The sequence below is a fragment of the Hydra vulgaris genome, chromosome 12, assembly GCF_038396675.1.
Source record: "Hydra vulgaris chromosome 12, alternate assembly HydraT2T_AEP".
NCBI lineage: Eukaryota > Metazoa > Cnidaria > Hydrozoa > Anthoathecata > Hydridae > Hydra > Hydra vulgaris.
In genome coordinates, this window is record NC_088931.1 from 75,230,001 (window position 1) to 75,252,088 (window position 22,088).

General features: G+C 27.6%; 2 protein-coding genes across 3 annotated transcripts in view; one reads left to right on the forward strand and one right to left on the reverse strand.

The window, feature by feature from the left end:
* The window catches only part of LOC100210643 (glutamyl aminopeptidase), an 11,980-nt gene extending 2,712 nt beyond the window's left edge, over positions 1-9,268 (forward strand). For both annotated transcript variants that reach the window (XM_065814449.1, XM_065814450.1), the window contains exons 2-16: positions 52-325; positions 403-523; positions 1,827-1,981; positions 2,344-2,457; positions 2,535-2,669; positions 2,794-2,922; positions 3,010-3,259; positions 3,486-3,616; positions 3,698-3,901; positions 4,033-4,124; positions 4,212-4,316; positions 6,955-7,131; positions 7,784-7,921; positions 8,219-8,297; positions 8,677-9,268. In XM_065814449.1, the coding sequence (XP_065670521.1) occupies positions 52-325; positions 403-523; positions 1,827-1,981; positions 2,344-2,457; positions 2,535-2,669; positions 2,794-2,922; positions 3,010-3,259; positions 3,486-3,616; positions 3,698-3,901; positions 4,033-4,124; positions 4,212-4,316; positions 6,955-7,131; positions 7,784-7,921; positions 8,219-8,297; positions 8,677-8,874 (2,302 nt within the window). In that variant the 3' untranslated portion in view covers positions 8,875-9,268. The remainder of the gene's footprint in view (positions 1-51; positions 326-402; positions 524-1,826; positions 1,982-2,343; positions 2,458-2,534; positions 2,670-2,793; positions 2,923-3,009; positions 3,260-3,485; positions 3,617-3,697; positions 3,902-4,032; positions 4,125-4,211; positions 4,317-6,954; positions 7,132-7,783; positions 7,922-8,218; positions 8,298-8,676) is intronic.
* Positions 9,269-18,018: 8,750 nt separating this feature from the next.
* Positions 18,019-22,088, reverse strand: part of LOC100213830 (kinetochore protein NDC80 homolog) — a 35,448-nt gene continuing 31,378 nt past the window's right edge. The window contains exons 18-19 of the mRNA XM_065814451.1: positions 18,317-18,419; positions 18,019-18,235 (exon numbers count right to left, since the gene is read on the reverse strand). Of these exons, the coding sequence (XP_065670523.1) occupies positions 18,137-18,235; positions 18,317-18,419 (202 nt within the window). The 3' untranslated portion in view covers positions 18,019-18,136. The remainder of the gene's footprint in view (positions 18,236-18,316; positions 18,420-22,088) is intronic.

Sequence of the window (22,088 nt, forward strand, 5' to 3'; positions counted from 1 at the left end):
CAAAATATGCATATTAATAAAACACTCCAAATATTTGCTTTAAATTTATAGAACAATTGTTTCAACTCATTTTGAACCTACCGATGCTCGGTCTGCATTTCCTTGTTTTGACGAACCCCACTTGAAAGCAAGGTTTTTTGTTAGTATAACACACGATGCAACTCTTACGGCTCTTTCTAATATGCCAGTAAACAAAACTATCATTGTCGACAAAAATACTGTAAAGGATGAGTTTGAACCATCTGTTAAAATGAGTACTTACTTAGTTGCATTCAGCGTGAATGATTTTAAATACAAAGAAAAGAAAACAAAGAGTGGAAAAAGAGTAAGTGGTTTTTACTATAAATACTTTTTAAAGTTTAAAACATCATGTTTGTAGTTAGTCTTTTTTTTTTTTTTTAGGTAAGAGTTTACGCAAGAGAAACAGATTTTAACCGAATAGACTATGCAGTAATGGCTGCTACTGCAATAATTGATTTTTACGAACAATTATTTGAAGCTAAATACCCATTGCCTAAACTAGGTGTGTACTTTTATATAGTTTATACTTTATTGGCTATATTTATTTTATTTTTATTTTTTAATTTAAGTTTTTTGTTTTTGTTATTTTTTGTAACGTTAATATTAGTGTATGATTTTTTTTTGTCACTATAAGCAACAATACAAAAACCTAATTTTCATTAAAACTGTGAAGTTACTCATTTAGATCTTTTTTTAAATTCCTTGGCTACGAAACTAACTAATTTACCAATAAATTTTGTTTAAGTTATTTTATTATGTTTTATTTACTTGGCTAATTGCTTATTTAAAAACAGCAGGCCCGTAACTATACTTTTTTTAAGTGGGTGACAAATTTTTTACTGCGGCTTATTGTTTTTTTAATCAAAATTTATAGGTCATTTTTAAAAGATATTATAGTGGAACACAAAATTTTCTCGCAATTTTTAATATGATATAAGTGAAAAAAAAATAATAATAAACAACAAACATTTGGTCTCAATGATAAGTATTCAATTAATTACAACAATTGTTAATCGTCTAAAAAAAAGGAAACAAGTTCTAATTTTCTCGGATGTAATTTTGCAAACATTTTAACGATCCCCTTTTAAAGTTATAACCATGGTGAATGTGCATTCGCCAACTCAGAAAGACTTTTAATGAAACAAAAAGCAAAACCATAAATTTAGCAAAGTTTTGAAACCGGTCCATTTTTTCAAAAGGAGGGTAACAGCCACCCTAATCCCCCCCCCCCCCTTAGTTACGGGCCTAAAACAGCATAATTATCAAATAGAATAAACTTGCGAATACCCTAAAAGTGAGTACTTTTATTTCAAAAGTTGGAAGCAAAAAAAAATGAAAATCAATGATACAGTAAAATCTTTATTTAGTACTAGTAAATATTTATCATTTAATTTCAAAAACATTTTTCTTTTAATATAACGGATTGCACTTTTTACTCTGGTAATCGAATTAAATTACTCCTACAAGGTGACGTTAGAATAAGTAAAAAACTTATATATATATATATATATATATATATATATATATATATATATATATATATATATATATATATATATATATATATATATATATATATATATATATATATATAAATTATGTCAGTGTATTCTACAAATAGAGTGCTCAATGTTCTTAAAGAATACAGAATATATACTATATATATATATATATATATATATATATATATATATATATATATATATATATATATATATATATATATATGTATGTATGTATGTATGTATATATATATACATACATATATTTACAAACACTTTGAATTTACTTTTTTATTACGTAAGATTTGTTGGCCGTGCCTGATTTTATGGCAGGAGCTATGGAAGATTGGGGATTAGTTTCCTTTAGAAGCGCGTATTTGGTGTTTGACGAAGAAATTATGACAGTTGAATCAATGAGACAAGTAACGTTAGTTATCGCACATGAACTTGCTCATCAGGTATAATATATATATATATATATATATATATATATATATATATATATATATATATATATATATATATATATATATATATATATATATATACATATATATATACATATATATATATATATATATATATATATATATATATATATATATATATATATATACACGTTTTTCTAATATTAATCTAACCCAGACTTGTTAGCTTATACAAATATGGTCACCGCTTAAAAACGTTTATCAACTCAAAACACTCATCGACTCATAAAATGATTTTTTTAATCAAGAACTTTAAAATCAAATTTTAAAATCAATTTTTAAGTATTTTAAGTACCTGGATTTTGAAACTTCTTTAATTGTTTTGCTTTTAGTGGTTCGGAAATTTAGTAACAATGAAATGGTGGAATGATATCTGGTTAAATGAGGGTTTTGCAAACTATGTTGAAATGTTAGGAACTGATATTGTAAACTCACAGTTTCACGCCGTAAGTTGCACTTTATACAATAGTTACAAACACAAAAAAAGAAATCAAAAAATATATATGTAATTAATGTTTAATAGATTGATATGCAAGTACCAACTGGGTGGCAGGCTGCAATTTCTTCAGACTCTTTAAAGAACTCGCATCCAGTGAGTCAGGACGTAAAAAGTACATCGGAGATAGATGAAATGTTCGACGCAATCTCATACAATAAAGTAGTTATTTAATAGTTATATTTGCTTTTGAAATCTTTTATTTTTACTTATTTTAGGCTCTTTGTTTTTTGTTTTTTTTTGAATTACTTGGTTTGATCTACCGAGCAATACTTTTTTGATTTAGGGAGCTTCTCTATTACGCATGATTGAGGGATTTATGAAAGAAAAAATGATCAAAGGTGTGCGAAGTTACATTGATCATTACCAGTATTCAAATGCTGAAACTGATGATTTATGGAAACATCTTACAAATGTAAAAATTTTGAATGTTTAAATTTAGATAATATTAAAGTCATATAAATTTTAAAAAACTTTTTATTTATTTTTTTAAACTTAACAGGCATCAGGTGAATTAAATATAAAAAGTATAATGGACACGTGGACCCGACAGCGCAGCTTTCCTGTTGTAACAATGATTCGTAAACCTGGTTCCAAATTTAAAATACAACAAGAATCTTTCCTTGAAATGAAACAAAAAATAGAATCACCTAACTCAACATGCAATCAAACCGATGGTTTATGGCAGATTCCTTTTACATATATCACGGATCAATCCTTTGTAACTCAGACATATTGGTTAAAAGATAGAGGTAACAATGTAGCCGATATTTGGTATAATTGCACCCTTGAAATGAGTTTGAATGCTGAATGAAAATATTACTAGACTGCACTGAAATAAAACATTCATCCAGCACACATTTTCATATTATAAATAATTATGTTTTATACATATCTATAATGCATATTGTACACATACAAATGCAGTTTACAAAAAACTTTTACAATAATTATGATATGGAGTAAATTTTATTTTAGACGCTGAAATTGACTTAGATAGCACCGTAATGTGGGTTAAAGCAAACATCGACTCTCGTGGATTTTATTTGGTGAACTATGATAACGAAACATGGCGCGCACTGCAGCAACAATTAGTTAATAACCACAAGGTACGATTAACATTATCTATTTGAGTCAATAGTTTATAAAATTCTTATTGGGGTTTTTAGTAATTTTTGATGTTTATATAGGCTTTTTCTGATGTAAATCGTGCTGGAATCTTGCATGATGTCTTTAAGCTTTCCTGTGAGGAAATATTAGATCCAATTGTAGCATTAAACATAACAAAATATTTATCAAAAGAGCGAGATTTTATTCCGTGGGCGATGGCAAGATCAAAATCTGAATGCATCGCAATGATGATTCAAGATCATTCTGTAAAAAGAAAATTTAAAGTAACTCTAAATCCTTGTTTTAACTTAAACTTTTTTTGTTGTCACTAATCTTAATTAATCACATAATCTTCATTAATCATTTTGTCTAAGCTTCATTGTTCCACATTTGGTAAAAAAAGATTTTAATCTAGAAATATTTCTGGTCATTGATGTCGCATTTGGTCAAACCAAGTATGCTTGATTACAACGGGAAAAAGGAAGAAAAGCTTTCTATCTATGAAAGGTCGTTTCAAATTATGGTTTATATATTTATGAATTAAATTTATGCATACATCATAGAAAAAATATATAATTTTTATAAAACTTTTAGATTGCAACGGTTAGAGACATTCTCGTTTGCTCTTAAACACAATGTTAGTTCAGAATTTCAAAAGAAAGTTTCTCTTATTTTTAATGATATGGCTGCAGGAAAAAAGTAACGTAAAATTATTGTTTGTTTTTAAACTGAGTTAAGTTTCAAGTCTTGCTAAATTTACTAACTTATTTTAATTATAGAAGAAACTTTTTTTTTATTATAGATATCCTACTTTTTTTATTTGTTGCATTTTGTATGTTGCATTGCATATGTTGCATCATATATATAATCTGGTATTTTTAACTATACTTTCAGAAGCTTGGGTGTTTTTTTGTCTCGGTCTGTACAAGACGATACTTCCCGAGACGAAATCTTGTACAAAACTGAGAAAAACCAAGGTTTTTCAAAAAAGTAAAAAATTTTCGAAGTAAGGTAAAATTCCTAAAATTCCAATGCACCTTTTGCTACTAAAATTCCAATGAACCTTCTGCAACGTTTAAGTCAGAGTCATCACCACTCATGGTATCCAAAGGCATTTTACATGTTTGAAGAGTTGCTACTAATTCAGGAACGCTCATCTCTGAATAATTAGGCTAATCATGTTCAAATGCTAAAGTATCTTTTTGATAAAGAGAATCATGTCATTGAAAGTTGTCAACATTTTCAATACACTTTTCCAATAAGTTCTGACATTGAGAACCAGAAATATGAGTTTTATTGCAAGAGATTGAGTATTTACTTTAGGCTCTCTGGCTAATTTAAGGTTACATTTAAATTTTTTTTACAACAGTTAGCTCATCTTCAAGACAACACAGGATCGTACTCAAGAGCTTCGTTTTCTTCATCAGAATTTGCGTCAGGATTTTTTTCATCTTCATGTTCTTCTTCGTTTGTTGCTGAACTAAGCACGTTTGGTGTGCTGCAAGAACTCTAAGATGTGCGTGTTGACATGTCACTCTCTGCATCTGATTCCTCTTTGCTCTGGTCTAATGATGAATCTTCATTTGCTCGAACAATGTCTGTAATTATCTTTTTTTGTGATAGTACTAGTTTCACGCAAAGTTGAACTCCATGATCATAACAAATGTGATTAAGTCGTTGTGAGAGACGACCGCTTTTAGTGCAAACACTTGGTTTATTCATAGTTTGACTAACACAATCTGGGTTAGGATAAATGACGAAGGTCATTAATTGATGATTTTTCAACCTCAACAACGTTTTGGCATCACGTTCATTGCCCATTTTGATCTGATTGAACTTTCAATCAGCCTTTGCACCAATGGATTTGCAATTTTGTTGATACTAAGTCCAAGACCTGATGTTTGCTTGATAACAATTTCGATTGTTGTCAAGCCAATGTAAATTTGATTTTAAAAAACGAGTCAATCATTTTTGAGAGAGATTGAAGTTGCGTAGATTTTTTGGATTTGTCAAAAGCAGGAGGAACATGACAATATTGATGGAACTTCAATAAATGAGCGTGACTTTGTTTCGTATTGTAGTCGGTTCGTTTGATAAATTTATTCTTTGCTTTGTCAGGACATAAAGTGCATTCAACGTGAAACTTATCAAAATTTGACAGTAGTTTTGCTATTTTGAATAAGTTCCTCTCGAAATTTTTTCCATTTTGTTATTTGAATCTGTTCAAATTTAAAATTCATTGTGTGTATATGTTTTTATTAAGGTGCTCCCAGAAGTCCATACGGTATTATCACAGAGCACCGCGGAAGAGCATTTAACTAGGAAGTTCACGCCTCCTTCTTTACCAATATCAAACCTCTTGGTTCTGAGCAAAAACTCTAACCACTGAGCCACGGCTGCATATATAAGTTGCAATTGCTTTGGCGAATGTCATAAATTAAATTAGCTTTACTTCCTTTTTAGTTTTAAAGTATGTTATCTGTTATTTTTTATTTATTTACGCTTTTTAAGTCACAAGTCGCATCATTAACATAATCAAAAATAAGCGAGAACGTTGCATTGCAATTGCAATTTATAAGATTTTTTAAAATAGTTAAACCTAGATAACTAAAAAATAATGAAAACCTATAAAATAGGTGCTTTTTCATTGTTATTTTTTTATGTATTTATATCTGAAAAATATGTGAAAATAGATTCTCGTTTGATAATTTATGCCGAGGACTCTTCTTTAATCAAAAACATTTTCAATATATTTCAGTAATCTATAAAAACCGAGATTACTGAAATATATTGAAAAAAGATTTTTAATATATTTCAGTAAACTCAGTTTTAATATTTTTCATATTCATCTTCTCATTATTCCAATACCGAGATTCTAAGATTTCCAAGATCGAGATTTCCGAGTCGAGCATCTGAAAGTATACTCTGCAACACGTGTTAAAAATTTTAATATTTCTTAAAAGTTTTTTTCATTTTTATTTTATGATTATATATATGTATATACTGCTACATAAATAATCATAAAATAAATTTAAAAAATTTATGTGGTCCCTAGGTGGCTGCAGTTAACATAGGCTGTCAACATGTCAAAGAAATCATTAATAAACGTTAAGCTTTACACGATGAACCCTTAAGAGCATTTTGTAGCCGCTTTTGATAATTCGTAACCAGTCAGCAGGACTGCAAATTATAAGAACGTTCTTTTTACGTTTTTTTGTCCCCCATAAGTTCATAAAGTCATTGTGTTGCAATTGTTAATATAGTGTTAATTTAAAATTTAAACAATTTAAATGGCTCATCAAGTCTCGACAATATGCTTATTAGTTACTCTTTTCAGGCTGGTAGGTTTATCTCCCGAAAATAGAGCATTGGCATTAATGTATGGTTACAACTCTTCTAACGAAAATGATTGGGACTTCTTGTGGAAACTTTACGAAAAAAGCGAAGTAGATACAGACCGAAAAATTATCATGAAGGCACTTGCACAGTTCAAAGAAAAAAATAAAATCAATTAGTAAGTATAATTTTTGTTTGAAAATTGTATACACTTACCCTTTTTGAGAAACATTTCTCCTTTTTTTTTTAAATTGAATAATTTTTCTAATATCTCAAATAAATCGCTCCGTTAATCCGATACGATACAATAGATCTTATCTTAACAAAAAATTTTTATTAAAAATGATTTGTCAGGTTATTTGAGGTAGAATATGTTGAGGTAGAATATGTTTCACAGCGATCTGTTTTCTGATATTAAAGAGTAGTTAGTGGATGTGGATTTTTGACTTTTTGCATTTTTATTGTGTTCTGCTAACTAAAAAAAAAATAACTCTTAACAGTTTTCTTTTTTTTTCCAATAGTTTTCTGTTTTATATTCTTTAACTAATAGCGTACATAATAGTCTTCGTAATAGCTTAAAAATCTCAATATCATATTTTGACTTCAAGTTATAGTTAATAACGTAAACTTATATTTAATAACGAGTTACAATAATAACCAACTGTAACAAGACCGTAAAGTCTTCTTGGGGGCAATTAAAATTTATATATATATACATATATATAAATATATATATATATATATATATATATATATATGTATATATATATATATATATGTATATATATATATATATATATATATATATATATATATATATATATATATAGCATACTTGAGAAATCGTTGAACAAGTCAATAATGAGAGTACAAGATACAATACCATTACTTGCAAATATCGTCAGACTCGGTTCTCGAAAAGAAGTTTGGGACTTTGTATGTATAAATTACGACAGTTTCAAAGAAAGGTAAGCTTTTTCTTACTCCAAAGAAAGCGTTTTTTTGTTTAAGGAAAGTTTATACTAAATTTTTTAAAACTTTTTAAAATTTTATTTAATTTTTAAATTCCTTTTTTATCTTTTATGAAAAATTTATAACTTATATTAAAAATTATTTTCCATTTAAAAAAGATTAGAACCCAGCGAGCACAGACGTCCGTAAAAATGTCTATACAACGTTTTATACAAGTCACAAATCCTTACGACGTCCAACGAACGTTCTGTGCCCGCTCGGAAGATATCTAAGACTTCTTCATTTTTAATTAGGTACGGAGGAGGCTATCAATTAGGTCAACTACTAGGAGAAGTAGCAAGTGGTTTTAGCACATGGGTAGCATATAAAGAGGTATTTTTTGACGTCGTAAAATATTATTAAATAATTAAAGAGTTTCATAATGTAGGTATTCAGCTTTTTTTGGCTTTTTACAATGGACCCTTTTTTTATGATTTGTCGTCTAATTTATACTCTTATTTTTACTTAAATTATTTTTACACAATAATAACATTAATAAAGTTATTATAAAGTTTTTAAAAAGTAAAAATGTATCCAACAATCATTATTCATAAAGCGTGCTATATGAATTGATGCATACAGCATTCAATATAGCATTTATTAGGTAATCAAGATATTTTTTTTTTGCTGCACTTTTCAAATTAAATAAAGGATTTTGGTCACATTAAGTAAGTCTAAGTCACTCTTTTCAATATTTTGGTTTTGTTTTTAGGTTAGAACGTTCTTTAAAAAGCATCCAATAGGTGCAAAAGGATCAAGAACTGAGAAGCAAATTCTAGAAAAAATCAAAAATAATATACATCGACATACCGCTGAAAACATCAACATTCACGGTAAAAGAATTTCTTTTTGGCTAGAAGAAGAAGTCAGCAAAAGAAATACATTGAATAGCTCATACGAGTTTGATTAAATGTTTCTTTACTAAAAAAGTATTTTATATACAATCCTCATAATCAATGATGTTAAAACTTGGTCTTGTGATTTGCGACTTTGGAACCTTTATACCCGCGATTTTGTTTTGGAACCCGCGACTTTGTTTTTGCTATTCAAGACTTCAAAACACACGTTATATGACTGTTTGTTATATGACTACAGTGTTGACAATATACTTAATAGTGTTATTACAATTTATGGTAGAAAGCGGTATTTGCAAACTTTTTATTTTTCTGTGTCAAATAAAAGCTACTTTTTACGAGGAAGACACACAGGGCCGTATTGTTCGTGATGTGATATGAGATTGTCTGTTATGCCCCCAGATACTTACTTATTGTATCTTTTTTATTACTAATTGCTTTAGATTTTAAGTGTTTTCATTATTGAAAGCTAAGAAAAACGACTTGAATCGCACCATAACTGTTTGCGGCCATAATTACACACGCACTCAATATCCTACACCCAGTAATGCTACGCACTGTTTTGGTTCTCATTTTGGCATGACCGGGGCGGGTCTGGACTCAGAATCGTAAAGTAAATTAGGTTTCGATCCGGATAAGGTTCGTTGAAATCCAACCTAAAAACTCAATTGTCAATTTTCTTTATCGGTTTTAATAAGATTACTTTACTATTTGGATTGGTATGTTCAAGCCCTTAATCCGAACCAATGTTAGCATTTTATATAAATTAATTGTTAGATTGTATTTGTTACAGTTTTGCAAACCAAAAATTATATAAATTATAGGGGAAGTTCGTATACCTTGGGAGGGATTTTTTCGATGTCTCAATTCAAGGCTTAGAAATAGTTCAACTAATTGTATTTGATCAGTTTTACTGTTTTTACTAATTATATTGTATAGTATAAAATAAAAAAAATAAAATAAAAGAAGAAAAGAAAAAGAAAGAAATATAAGGCGAAAACAAACAAAAAATTAAAAACCAAATAAAACAAATTAACTAAAGAAAAAAAACATAAAAAGAGACGGGAAAATAAAAATAAAAGACAAAAAACCAAAGTTAAAAGAAAAAAACATTCGAAAATGGAAATTAAAAAGAATTAAAATAAAATATAAAAATTGCTTCGTTTTTGAAGAAACGAAAAAGGATATTTTTTAAATTTTGTTAATTTTGAGGAACGTTTTTTTTTTGTTGTTGTTGTTTTTTGTTTTTGTATTCTTGTGTATTATTTATTGGGCATTTTAGTGTATAGTTCATATTGTTATATGTTTTAGTGCATTGGTATGTATTTTTTTTTAGTTTTATGTTGGTTGGATATTTTAAAAAATGTCTGTCTCAAAGATTTTTAAATAAAAAATCTTTGAGACAGTCTTTAAGATAAACATAAATTGACGCAAAAATATATACTCATTAAAATATTTAACTGAATTTAAATAAATTTCAATGATGACGACTATAAAAACCGGTTTGTGTAGTTAAAAATCGATTTTTCAATGGCGGGGTCAACTTTTTTCAAAAGATATTCAAATAATAGTTCATTTCGTGCTTTTTAGGTAAAATTTCATCAAACTACAATACAGGAGTATGGGGTTGAAAAAAAGTCATAACCCTAATGTGTATATATATCTTTATATTTATGTTTGTGTATGCATGTAACAATACTTTCATTTTTTTACTACTTTTTTGTTTTTTCTTTATTTTATCTTTAATTTTTATCATATTTTCGTTATGTTATTTATTATAGTATTATTTCTTTTAATTTTAGATATTTATCGTAACCACAATTATTATTATTTTTAACTTTACTATTATTATTCCAACTTAATCATTTTTAATTTAAATATCTGTTTTATGTCCTTGTTAGTCGTTGATTAATGATTATTAACGTTTTATCAGTCAACTATTTGTAACTTACTTATATGTATATTTAGCTATTGTGCTTATAAAAACAAGTGACTTGTTATTTTGATTATTATAATTACTATTATAATTGTTATTGTTGTTTTTATTATTGTGGTTCTTATGTTTATTACTATAAATATTGTTTTTATTATTATAATTACTGTTCTTATAATTATTACTAGTTATATAAAGATCTATATTTTTAGTGTTTACTTAAGATTAGTAGAATTACTATTTGTAAATATCCATGAAATTATTTTTCAGATTATATCATATATATTATATATGATTGATATGGTTGATTGATTAATAATGTAGGTATCTCTTGATATATAAAAGTCTGTCATGTTGAAGAGTTTAAAAATTATTGTTCTAAGTGTAATAAACTTTTTTTTAATTGTACCTAGGAACCATTAAAAACCTAGGGACCATCAAATAGCGTTTTCCGATTTTGACTTGCCGCGGCATCGCTCTCTGAGATTCAAAATAGATTTAAAAATAAAATTTTTTATAACTGACTGAGAAGTATAACTTCGAGAACCTTCGAGTTTTCAAATAAAGTGGATGAGTCTAGGTACAAGAAGTCTCTCAGTGTACAAACTTCGTGCACTTAAAAATAGACTTTTTTTGCTACGCATTTATTTTTACCAAATGACAAAAAAAAAATGACAAAACTAGAGCCAGAGTAGCTGAAATTTAATAAGAAATTCATTTAAAAAAAAAATAAAAAATACTAATAATTTTGCAGACAGTCAAATTTTTAAATTTTTTTTAATTTTGAAAATAAAATTTGATTTCATTTTAAATTGAAAATAAAATAAAAAAATTTAAAACTAACATACTTACAAAGTCATAGTAACAAATTAAAATACAGTTGAACTTCTGTAAATCGAACCCTCAAGAGATCTCAAAATACGTTCGAATTACAAGAATTTTGTAATTACACAACTTCAATACTAAATATTTAAACCTAAAGAGACCGTTAAATTTATTCGATTTAAACAATCTTTCGAATTATGAGAGTTTGAATTACACGAGTTCAACTGTAGTAACATAATAACGTAGTCATAGTAACAGATAGTCAGGCTAGTTGAGCCGTTGTCATAAAATTTTCTGTCGAAAATAAAACTTCTTTTAATTTCCGCTTGAGAAAAGTAAAGGCCGATTACAAAGACAAATCAAAATTTGACAAAACTTTTTTAAATAAAATGGATTATCTCTAAATATAAAAAAAACTAAATAAACACTGTTCTATTCGCCTTCTTTGATAATATATAATTCTATTTACTTTAATTGATAATGTATAATACTAATGATGTATAAACGGAGAAAAAGATGAAAAGTTTTTTCAGAGTATATTGACGAAAATTTATCATGGAGGAATCATATTGATAATACCTCCACTAAAATTGCAAAGTGCATTGGAATTTTCTATAAAGCAAGTAATAAATTAAGTAAACACCAATTAACACAATTATATAATTCATTTATACATTGTCATATAAACTACACAACTATTATAAGGTAAAGCAGTCATAAAGCAAAGTTAAAATCTCTTTTTCTTCATCAATTCGTACAATAAGTTTTAAAAAACGTTTTGTTTTTTTTTATAGGAAAATCTTTTTAAAGAAATGAATGTTTTAAATGTAAATCAAATAAAATAACTTTTAAGTTGTACTTTTTTAAATTGATTTTTTGCAATAATAAAAACACATTTTATCTCAAGAGAATTGTTCTTGTCAAAAAGATGAAAAATTGATTGCGATTAAGTGACTACGATAGCAGTTGTACAAGAAGGTAAACCATGGAGTAGAATAAGACTTTACTTAAAATCGACGAAAAGGAATAAAAGTTACCATAACTGCCTATTTTCAGGAGATTACATTTATCAGCGGAGAGACAAAATAAATCAGCCCAAGGACCGACACGAAGAAAATCACAAAAAGAATCTCAGCCAGTTTTAGGGTAGTAATAGGTAGTGCAATGATAGGGTGAGTCTAAATAAGAAGTAAGCGATAAAATATTTGTAGAGATAATTGCATGATCAGAACCACCTAAAGAAGAACAAAGAGAAACCAAACACAAGCTAGGGTCAGAGACAAGACACAAATAAAGGAATGAAGTGAATAGAATTTCCTGGAAAAAGAGTTACAAAATTAACTTAAAAAGTTAAACAGATAGGGGTTCAAAAAAGATGAAGATGACAATATGTCACCACAATCTTTTTATAGAGCCCCTTTATATACTTTAAATAGAATATAGATTTTATTTTTGTTTTATTTTTTTTTGTATTTCACCTCCCCAAGGCCAAGAAGGCCACTACAGATGAGGAGGCTACTTGTGGTTTAAACCCTCTCCCAACTCTATAACTCCGAAACACGAATCTTGACGAACAAGGCCATTGCGCGGAGAAACAAGTTGATATTATATTAATAACCCTAATAGGCATAAAACTGCTGCGCTGATCAGTAAATCAAATGAAGAATAAAAAAAAACTGAATAATTAGAATCAAATAACTTCAGAGTTACTCAAGCACAAATGAATCTCAAATTTTAAAATTTCCTATTTTGATTTGAAACTTAATTCAACTTAATGACTTTGCCATACATTTAAATCTTTTTTGATAAATATTCCATATATTTGGACCTCGATATGCATTGCTATATTCAGTATATTTATTAAAGTTTTGATGCAGTTTACATGTGTTACTTACATTTGTTCTTAGATAATAGTTTTCATTTCTATTTATTTCAAACTTGTTATTAAGATTTTCAGGAAAGAGAATATTGTCGAATCGATACATAAAAATTAAATGCTGATAGATATTTATTTCAAAAATATCCACCATTTTCATATCATTCATTATAGGTTTGGCGTGTTCACGCTTATTTTTAGAGTAAATGATTCTGCACGCATGTTTTTGTAAGCTATAAATTTGTTTAAGTTTTCATGGTTTCGTACTTGCCCATGATATATTTGCATATAAAAACAGTTAGTTACTATCTGAGTAAGAGATTGACTCAAAATCTTAAATACTGTAAAGCAATTAATTTGTAAAAAGGGAAACAGATGTGCTATATAAAATATTAGGGTGCTGTTGGTTGAATTGAAACTAGTTTTGTTTTTGTGCTTTTTTGGATAGTGGGAGTTGGATCTTCGGGAAATAAATGATACAAAGATCTCCAAACAAAAGGATTAGACATAAAATAATGTGATAACAAACTAAAACCGATTAGATTATTATAACAGAGTAGGAACCAAATAGTTAATAAAGCAGTTGTTTATGCAAAACAAATTTGTGATAATCTCGGCATAATTATGGATTATTATTAGAAACAACAAAATAAAAAAAAAATATTAAAAAAAAAAGAAAAAGAAAAGAGAAACCGTGGTGCTGCGTTGTCATATGTAAATAAGCTGAGAAGAGATACATTTTAGTCTCTTCACAGAATGATCCATTATATCATTACAATATTTAAACAGGTTTATATTCTTACTGAAAAATATAATTTAAATTTATATTTTAAAAAGGCATAAAAGTTTTATTTCTGTTTACCGATGATGGTCCACTTGAACATTTGTAGTTCATTTTAAATTACAGTCTAGAAAATTCAGATTTTAATATAGTTATACTGCTATAAGTTTTTCTTACAATAGCAGTAAGAGTGACTAGTTGTGAGAGAAGTTTTTCAAAACTAAAGTTGATAAAAGTCACCTTAGATCTACAATGACGTTTAAGAACTGTAGTCATATTATCTATTGAGCAGAAACCTTGCCATACTATTGAATAGAAACTGAGTAATGAAATTGACCATGAAAGCCTTATTGATGATTTTGCTTACAGAAAAGCAAAAAAAATAAACCTGTAAAATGTTGCAACAAAGTCAATTTTTTGTGATTAAAAATCAAGTTGTAAATAACCTTATGTTTAAAAAAGCTTTTTTATAAATGCAGTTGTTGTTCTTTTTATAGAAGGGGGCACAAGTTAGATTACGTTTTAGGCGACATAAACTCTTTCTACGCTACTCATTGTTAGTAATAACAACTTCACAATAAAGAGATCAGATTTGTTGTTTGGTTTAAAGGTACTTTTACCTAGGAAAAGAATAACAATTAAATAGTTCAAACTTTTTAGATATAAGATGAAAAAGACCTATGAAAACATATTCATCTTTGATACTTGCGCAAACCATTCATGATTAAAAAAAATTGAACATTGGAAATAGTTGCACTAAACGTTGATATTTTAAAATGCAAGTATATTTCATGGTTATCTGGTAGAACCCATAGAAATAAATGAATTGTAAATGAAAGGCTTTTTCTGACATAAATTTCGTACTTAGGAAGAAGTGTGAACATGATTCATCTTTTTTTTTTTTTTAAGTTATTGGTTGAACACGATGAAATTAATCACCTTTTAACCGTTAATTACTCAAAAACTACTTGAAAAACTTTTTAAATTTTTTTGCACATGGAAGCTTATGTGTTGTTGTTTGATAATAAGTATTGGTAATAAGTATTGGTATAATGGTATAATGGTAATAAGTATTGGTTATCATTGCTGTCGGATTAAAATAAATAAACAAATATTAAATCAAAAAAAAATTTTAGAAATTTTTCTCCAAAATCCTTAATTGTCACAAGTTGACATTTCAAAAATGACCGGTGTTTCTCGATCATCAGTTGGATTTATTTTGCGGCAATATAAACAGACTCAATCTATTGAAAGAAAAGTTGGAAGTGGAAGAAAGAAAGGATTTAAAGATAAATAAAAGCAAAATCAATCATTCGCACCATAAAGACAAATCCATGTCAGTCAATTTCCAGATGTAAGATTTAGAAAAAAATATGATATCAAAGAAGAATTATAATCACTTGAGGATAATTGTAGATGACAGAAAATGTCTCGAGAAAGGAAGAAAAGACTCTTGGCTGAGACCTTAAAAGATCATCCTTAAATTGCCTCTAAATTAAGAATTCATGAAAAGGCTGGAAGCCCTTCTGTTGTTAAAAGCCAAATGGAATTACTATCAACAATTATTCAGATTGCCACTCACGGTGTCGCTGCAGCTAACAAAATACCAACAGTCTATTATCATCTTAAAAATTCTCACACAATTGCTGGCAAGAAGCATGTCACTACTGTTCCTGTAAGACTCATTAAAGCAGGAAAAGAACTTTATAAAAATCGTCCGGATACGAAACTATTTTTTGCTTCGATTGAAAATTTAGAGGAATCGGTATCGTTTTTGGGACCAGCAGAAGTTGCTTTAGTGAGCCAAGATGACAAAGCAAAAATGCTAGTTGGTCTCCCAGCAGCTATTTTACAAGCTCCCATAATCATGCATATGGAATATAAAGTAAAATTACCATAATTTAGTCATTGTTCCATGCCATAAACTTATTCCATCTGTCTATGCTTGGCTGAAAATTGATAAAGATGGATTCGGTAAAAAAGAATTTGTGCGTAACTCGGACCCTACTTATATTTAAATAAGATCAGCAAATTATTCAAAGTCAATAGCTTATTTACACGCAAGTCAATAGTTTATTCTCACGCAAGAGATTTTGCAAAATTGTATGAACTACTGCTATTTAAGCACATTATGTTGGATTTGAATGGTAATACAAACCCAATTGTTATGATTTTTACTGACGGAGGACCAGATAAAAACCTCAGGTATCACGAAGCGAGAAAAATAGCCATTCACAACTCCATAACTTTTTTCTTGGATTCTTTAATAATTGCAACAAATACACCACACAGAAGTGCATTTAATCCAGTTGAACGAAGAATGACTCTACTTTCAAGCCAGCTTTCAGGATTTCATTTTTTTTGATTTATGTCATAGTGCCACATAGTAAGAGTTAGTTCTACTATCTTTCTTAATAAATTTTTTATTGTCTTTTCTGACTCCTAGTCATAATGTATTTAAATCCACCACTTTGCACAATTTGTCATATATTAATTTTCTCCATTTTTTTAGTTCACAACTACAAAAATGTTGTGAAATAAAACTTAATGTTGTTTATTTTTTTCTTTTTACTTACAAAAAAAAAAAAAATTTAACAGCATTAAGAAATTCTTGCGGTTTTTTAAACCTAAAAAAATAACTTTTTTCCTTTCAAGATAAACGCAAAAATGAACTCACTTTAGTTTTTCATGCCTTAACTAGTTATTTTGCTTTTTTTTTAGTAATGAATGAAATAAAAATTATTTCATACGAAGACATTTTTAACGAGAATTTGCATTAGTCGAAAATTCGTGAAGTCAAACCGATTTTCTTGGTCCATTGGAGGTTCGAGTTATCGGGAATTAACTGTATTATATTTGATATTGTAAAGGGTTTCATGATTAGATCATAAGATTATATCTTATGATCTAATCATGAATAAATAAAGGCAAAAAAACCTGTACTTTTGTAATTTTTTACTTTCAATACACAAAAATAGTACCAAATTTTTCCGGATGTTCTTATTTTATTTTTAACAGCCCATACTATAAACTTTTAAATGATGTATATGTTGTCTTATCATTGATCTATATATTTAAATGAAAAAAAAATAATTACTATAACTTTGCATCTTAAGGTGGTACATACCTCAAAAAATTCAAATTTTCTGGTCAATTTAACTTGCTGATTTTGAAAAAATTAAATTTTTTTTCGGTCTTAGCAACCAGGATGCTTCCTGATGGAAAAACAATACTAGGAAGAAATCGCCATTCTGATCAGATTATAAACACACTTTAGAAATATTAAAGTTGTGTTGTTTGAGCTGACCTTTTAAATTTCAGAGTAATTGCGTAGTTTTAATGAGTTTTTTTAATTTTGTATTTTTTTAAACTTAGACCCTATATAACTTATAATCTGCCTTGTCAAATATATTGAAATTTTAGCATTTATTCCTTACATAAGAGACTATGATCTTAACTAAAAAAAGTGTAAAAGAATATTTTCCTTCTTTATTTATGACACCTTTTTCAAATATTATTGGGGAAAATTATTGTAACTAACCAAATTAAGTCTTACTTTTGATTTAAAAATTAATTTTTTTTTACTTTAGCATCGCATCATTATCGATTAGCTTGCAAAGTTTGACGTAAATACTTTTTGCAATCGAAAGATATCTAGGAGCAAAAAACCTGCATAATTAGGGTATTACCTTTCTTATTTTTAGGCATAATTTATTTTTAGTTTTTTTTTGCCTTGTAATGATGTGTTTATCATTATAAATCTAAAAGATATTATTATAAATAAATATTTTATGAAATATTTTTTTCACTAAAGTATGTACAACTATTTTTAACATTATATGTATTTAGTGGCTTTTTTCAAATTTTATTGTTTTTATGCTTATTATTTCTTAATAACATTTATTATTCATTATCTATCTCCAACGAATTTAAACTTTTAAGTTGATGAATCATTTGCGTTTTCTCTCTCAATAGAAGTTGGTTAAAATCTTCAAATTCTTTCTAAAAATAATAAATTATAAATTTTACAACTTATCAAAAAAGTTTAAAAAAACTTTTTTTTATAAGTTTTTAAAAACGTACGTTTGCTTTTTTCTTTCCTTCTTCGATCTTTTCATGAAATGCGATAATATAGTCTGCTAAATCGTCCTCTGTTTGATTTCTCCTACTTAGTGATTCTTCTGAGCTGAATTTAACGAATAACAAGAGAATTATAAAAGTATGTATATATATATATATATATATATATATATATATATATATATATATATATATATATATATATATATATAATAAACATACATATGTATGTATGTATGTATGTATGTATGTATGTATGTATGTATGTATGTATGTATGTATATATATATATATATATATATATATATATATAGTCTAAACCAAGAGGAAATTAAAAAGAATCAGTACACCGATAAAAAATATAATTAAAATTGTAAGAAATTGCAAACGGTAAATAAATTGCAAAAAAGATTACGAACTTATGCAAAACTATATACAATATAAAACGACACTCAACGATCAAAATACATTGTTAATAAAAAAGAACTAGATTAATTCAAGTTACATTAAACCAATCAAATGTGGTGAAAACAAAAACATGGTGTTTCACGGAGTCTATCATAAGTTCATTATTATTTCTTATTGCTATTTTACCATTTCTTATTGCTTATACCATTATACCATTTATTACAAAAAAAAAAATGTATTGCAAATAGGCTTGGGAATACCGGACCAAATATCCAATACCGGTATTTCGGTATTGAAAATTTCTAATCTCGGGATTAATACCGGTATTATTATTTTTCCTAAAATAAAAACGAATGAATTAATAATTTAATTAAAATTTGGTTTGGCAATTAAAAAAAACAAATTTATTTATTTAAAGAATAAAAAAAAGAAAAACAAAGTTCAGTAAAATGTTAGTTATATATTAATCATAATATAGTTATATATTAATCATAAGAAAAGGAAGAAAACATAATATTTTAAAGTCCTACTTTTTCTGCAGTTGGTAAAAAATGATTTTTTCTGCAGTTGATAAAAAATGACATTTCTTTTTTTATTGAACGTGTGAGATCTTTTTTGCTTCGGTCGATTCCACCCTCAGGTAATCTGGTGCAGATTTTTTTCGAGCAAATTTAATGCCCTCCCCAACTTTTCATTTAAAGTCAAGAATATTTCATTTCTTTAATCAAATTCATCATAATCGACATTAAATATTATATTTGTATCTGAATTTGAAACGTTGGCTGAAGTAGATGTATCTGTAGATGTATCAGACGTTGTATCTGTAGAACAATAACTTTTGCAATTGCAGCTTCGGTAATGCTCATAAATAATTCATAACTTTTATCGGCTTCATCATCTTTTGGAATTTTATTGGAGTTTCCGTCATGTAAATATTGCAAAACACTTGAAATTTCGTTCAAGAATACGTACTTTTAAAGCTGTTTTTTATTCATAACTTAATGAACATAGATGGTCAGTCATTGATTTCATCATAAATTGAATATCAGCATCTGCAGATAAGTTGCATCCTGTCGTTAGATTGTTTCAACTGTAAGCAATCTGCCGTTTTGTCATTTTTTGTAGGCGAAGATCGAAATATTTTGACCACTTTACGAACTTTTTTAATTAATGATAACATTTGCTGATGTACCAGAAAAGAACTTTCATCATTTTCAATGGAAATTATGAGTAAACCATTTCTATTTTCATAATCTTCATCAATTAATTCGTCATCATCTGTGGAATTCTGCTCTTTTTCAAATCTGGGTGTAGTAACAAATGTAACGTTGGCATCTTCTTCATTATGCAGACTAGCCTCATTATTGGGTTTTTTGTAGAGTACACTTATAATAGCCAACTGAATTCCATGTGCTAAACATAGCTGCTGATGTGCTTTAAATAACCTAACAACCTTTGTCATATCTGCAGTGCCATCAGTGGTAATACCTACAATACTCTTCATTGAAAGCTCAAAATCACTTAACCTATCATTCACAAGCTCAACACATTTTTCTGCTGGAATTGTTTTAAAAACACAAATCAATCCTAGATTCCGAAATTCTTTGTCAGAGTGTACATTAATATTTATGTAACGTCTATTTCTTACCGATGCCCATTCATCGAAAGTTAGAGAAAATCTGTTTCCATTAACAATTCTGCTCGATAATTCTTTAACTACTTGGTCTTGTATATTTCTACTGTAATTCAAGACTTTGTGAATTTTGTAATCCATTGTTTTGTAACCCTTTGGTATGATAGAAAAGTCTCTGGCTGTTAAGGCTTTTCTGATATCATATGTGCAGATAATGTTGAAGGATAAACCATCACATGCAGTCATCCTAGCTAAAATAGCTGATAATGAGTCATCCATTTTATCACTTTTAAAAAAGTTGTTTTTGTTACAGAAGGTTTTGATTTCTGTACAAATTCTGAAGAATCTAAAACTGTGGTGCTACCTACATCTCTTTCTAATAAATAGATTTCATGAACTTTTTTTAAATGGGTATGAAAGACTGCTTGAAGAGCCTCCGTGTGTTTTTATTATTCACTTACACAATTTGCATTTATCACACTACTTTTTCTCTTATAAAATGAAACCACGGAGAATTTTTATCATTTGCTTTGGAATGCTCTTTAAATTCTTGATTATTCATATTGGTGTAAAATACAAATTTTCTAAAAGTTCGAAACATGATAATAAAATGTATAATTCATACTCTGATTAAAAAATTTTACTTACGGTTTGGAATTTTATATGATATTTTAGTTTAACTATTACAGCACATTAAAATAATCTATATCATATTTAATAAATTAATAAATGATCAGAGTAGAACACTCTGGCATTGTTCTCAAAGCAACAAAGAAGTTCATGAACATAACCTTATTGAGTCAACTAATCTTTTCTGTACAGTATATGAATAGCTACAGTAAACAGTTAATAAATTAATTAGTCCAGATGATTATCAAATAAGAAGCAGCCCTTTTTCCAGATAAAATGAATATTTTTAGTACAAGCATAATTATTTATATATTTTTAATATAGACAAAAACATTTTACTTTAAAAACACTTTCCAAAGATATTCTTAAAAACGTCATGAGCGATGAAAGCATTATGAATAAAAGATGGAAGTTAAGAAAAATTTGTAATCAATATTTAGAGTTTGTTGTTACTTTTTTATGTTGCATTAATTACTGGTTTAAAATAAATAAAAAATGAAAATAAAACTAATAAATGTCTGGATTAGGGGTGCTCAAAAAATAAAATTTTTTAAAACGCGAATACACAAGAAGCCAAATTTAGAGCAAATATAAAAAAAATACAATTCCAAAAAAATTCACCTCAAATCTCTCTAAACTATTTGAAAATTTTTTAACTGAATTTTGTTTTTTTGCCTGGTGGAAAATGGCATCTGTGGTTCCAATCTTTAAAAACTCTGAAGAACCCTATACCTACCATCAATCTTTTCTCTATTACTAACAAGGGTCTTTGAACCTTTTAGTAACAAACATTTAATCTCTCATCATGAGTCTAATAACATACTCTCTGACTATGGATTTTGAGCATCTTGTTCTACAGTTATCTGTTATAACATAAACGCATTATCATGCATTATATAGAGGCGACAAAGCATGGTCTATTATTTTTGACATTTCAAAAGCTTTTGATAAAGCTTGGCATGCTGGACTGGCATCCTGTTTCTCTTCTAACGATCTTCTTGACAATCTCACCTCTAAAGTAATTTGATAATGACAGAATTATATTTTTTGGACAAAAAGTCATCAATTTTTGTTCTCTTAGTACCTGATCTTGAGAGCGATCTC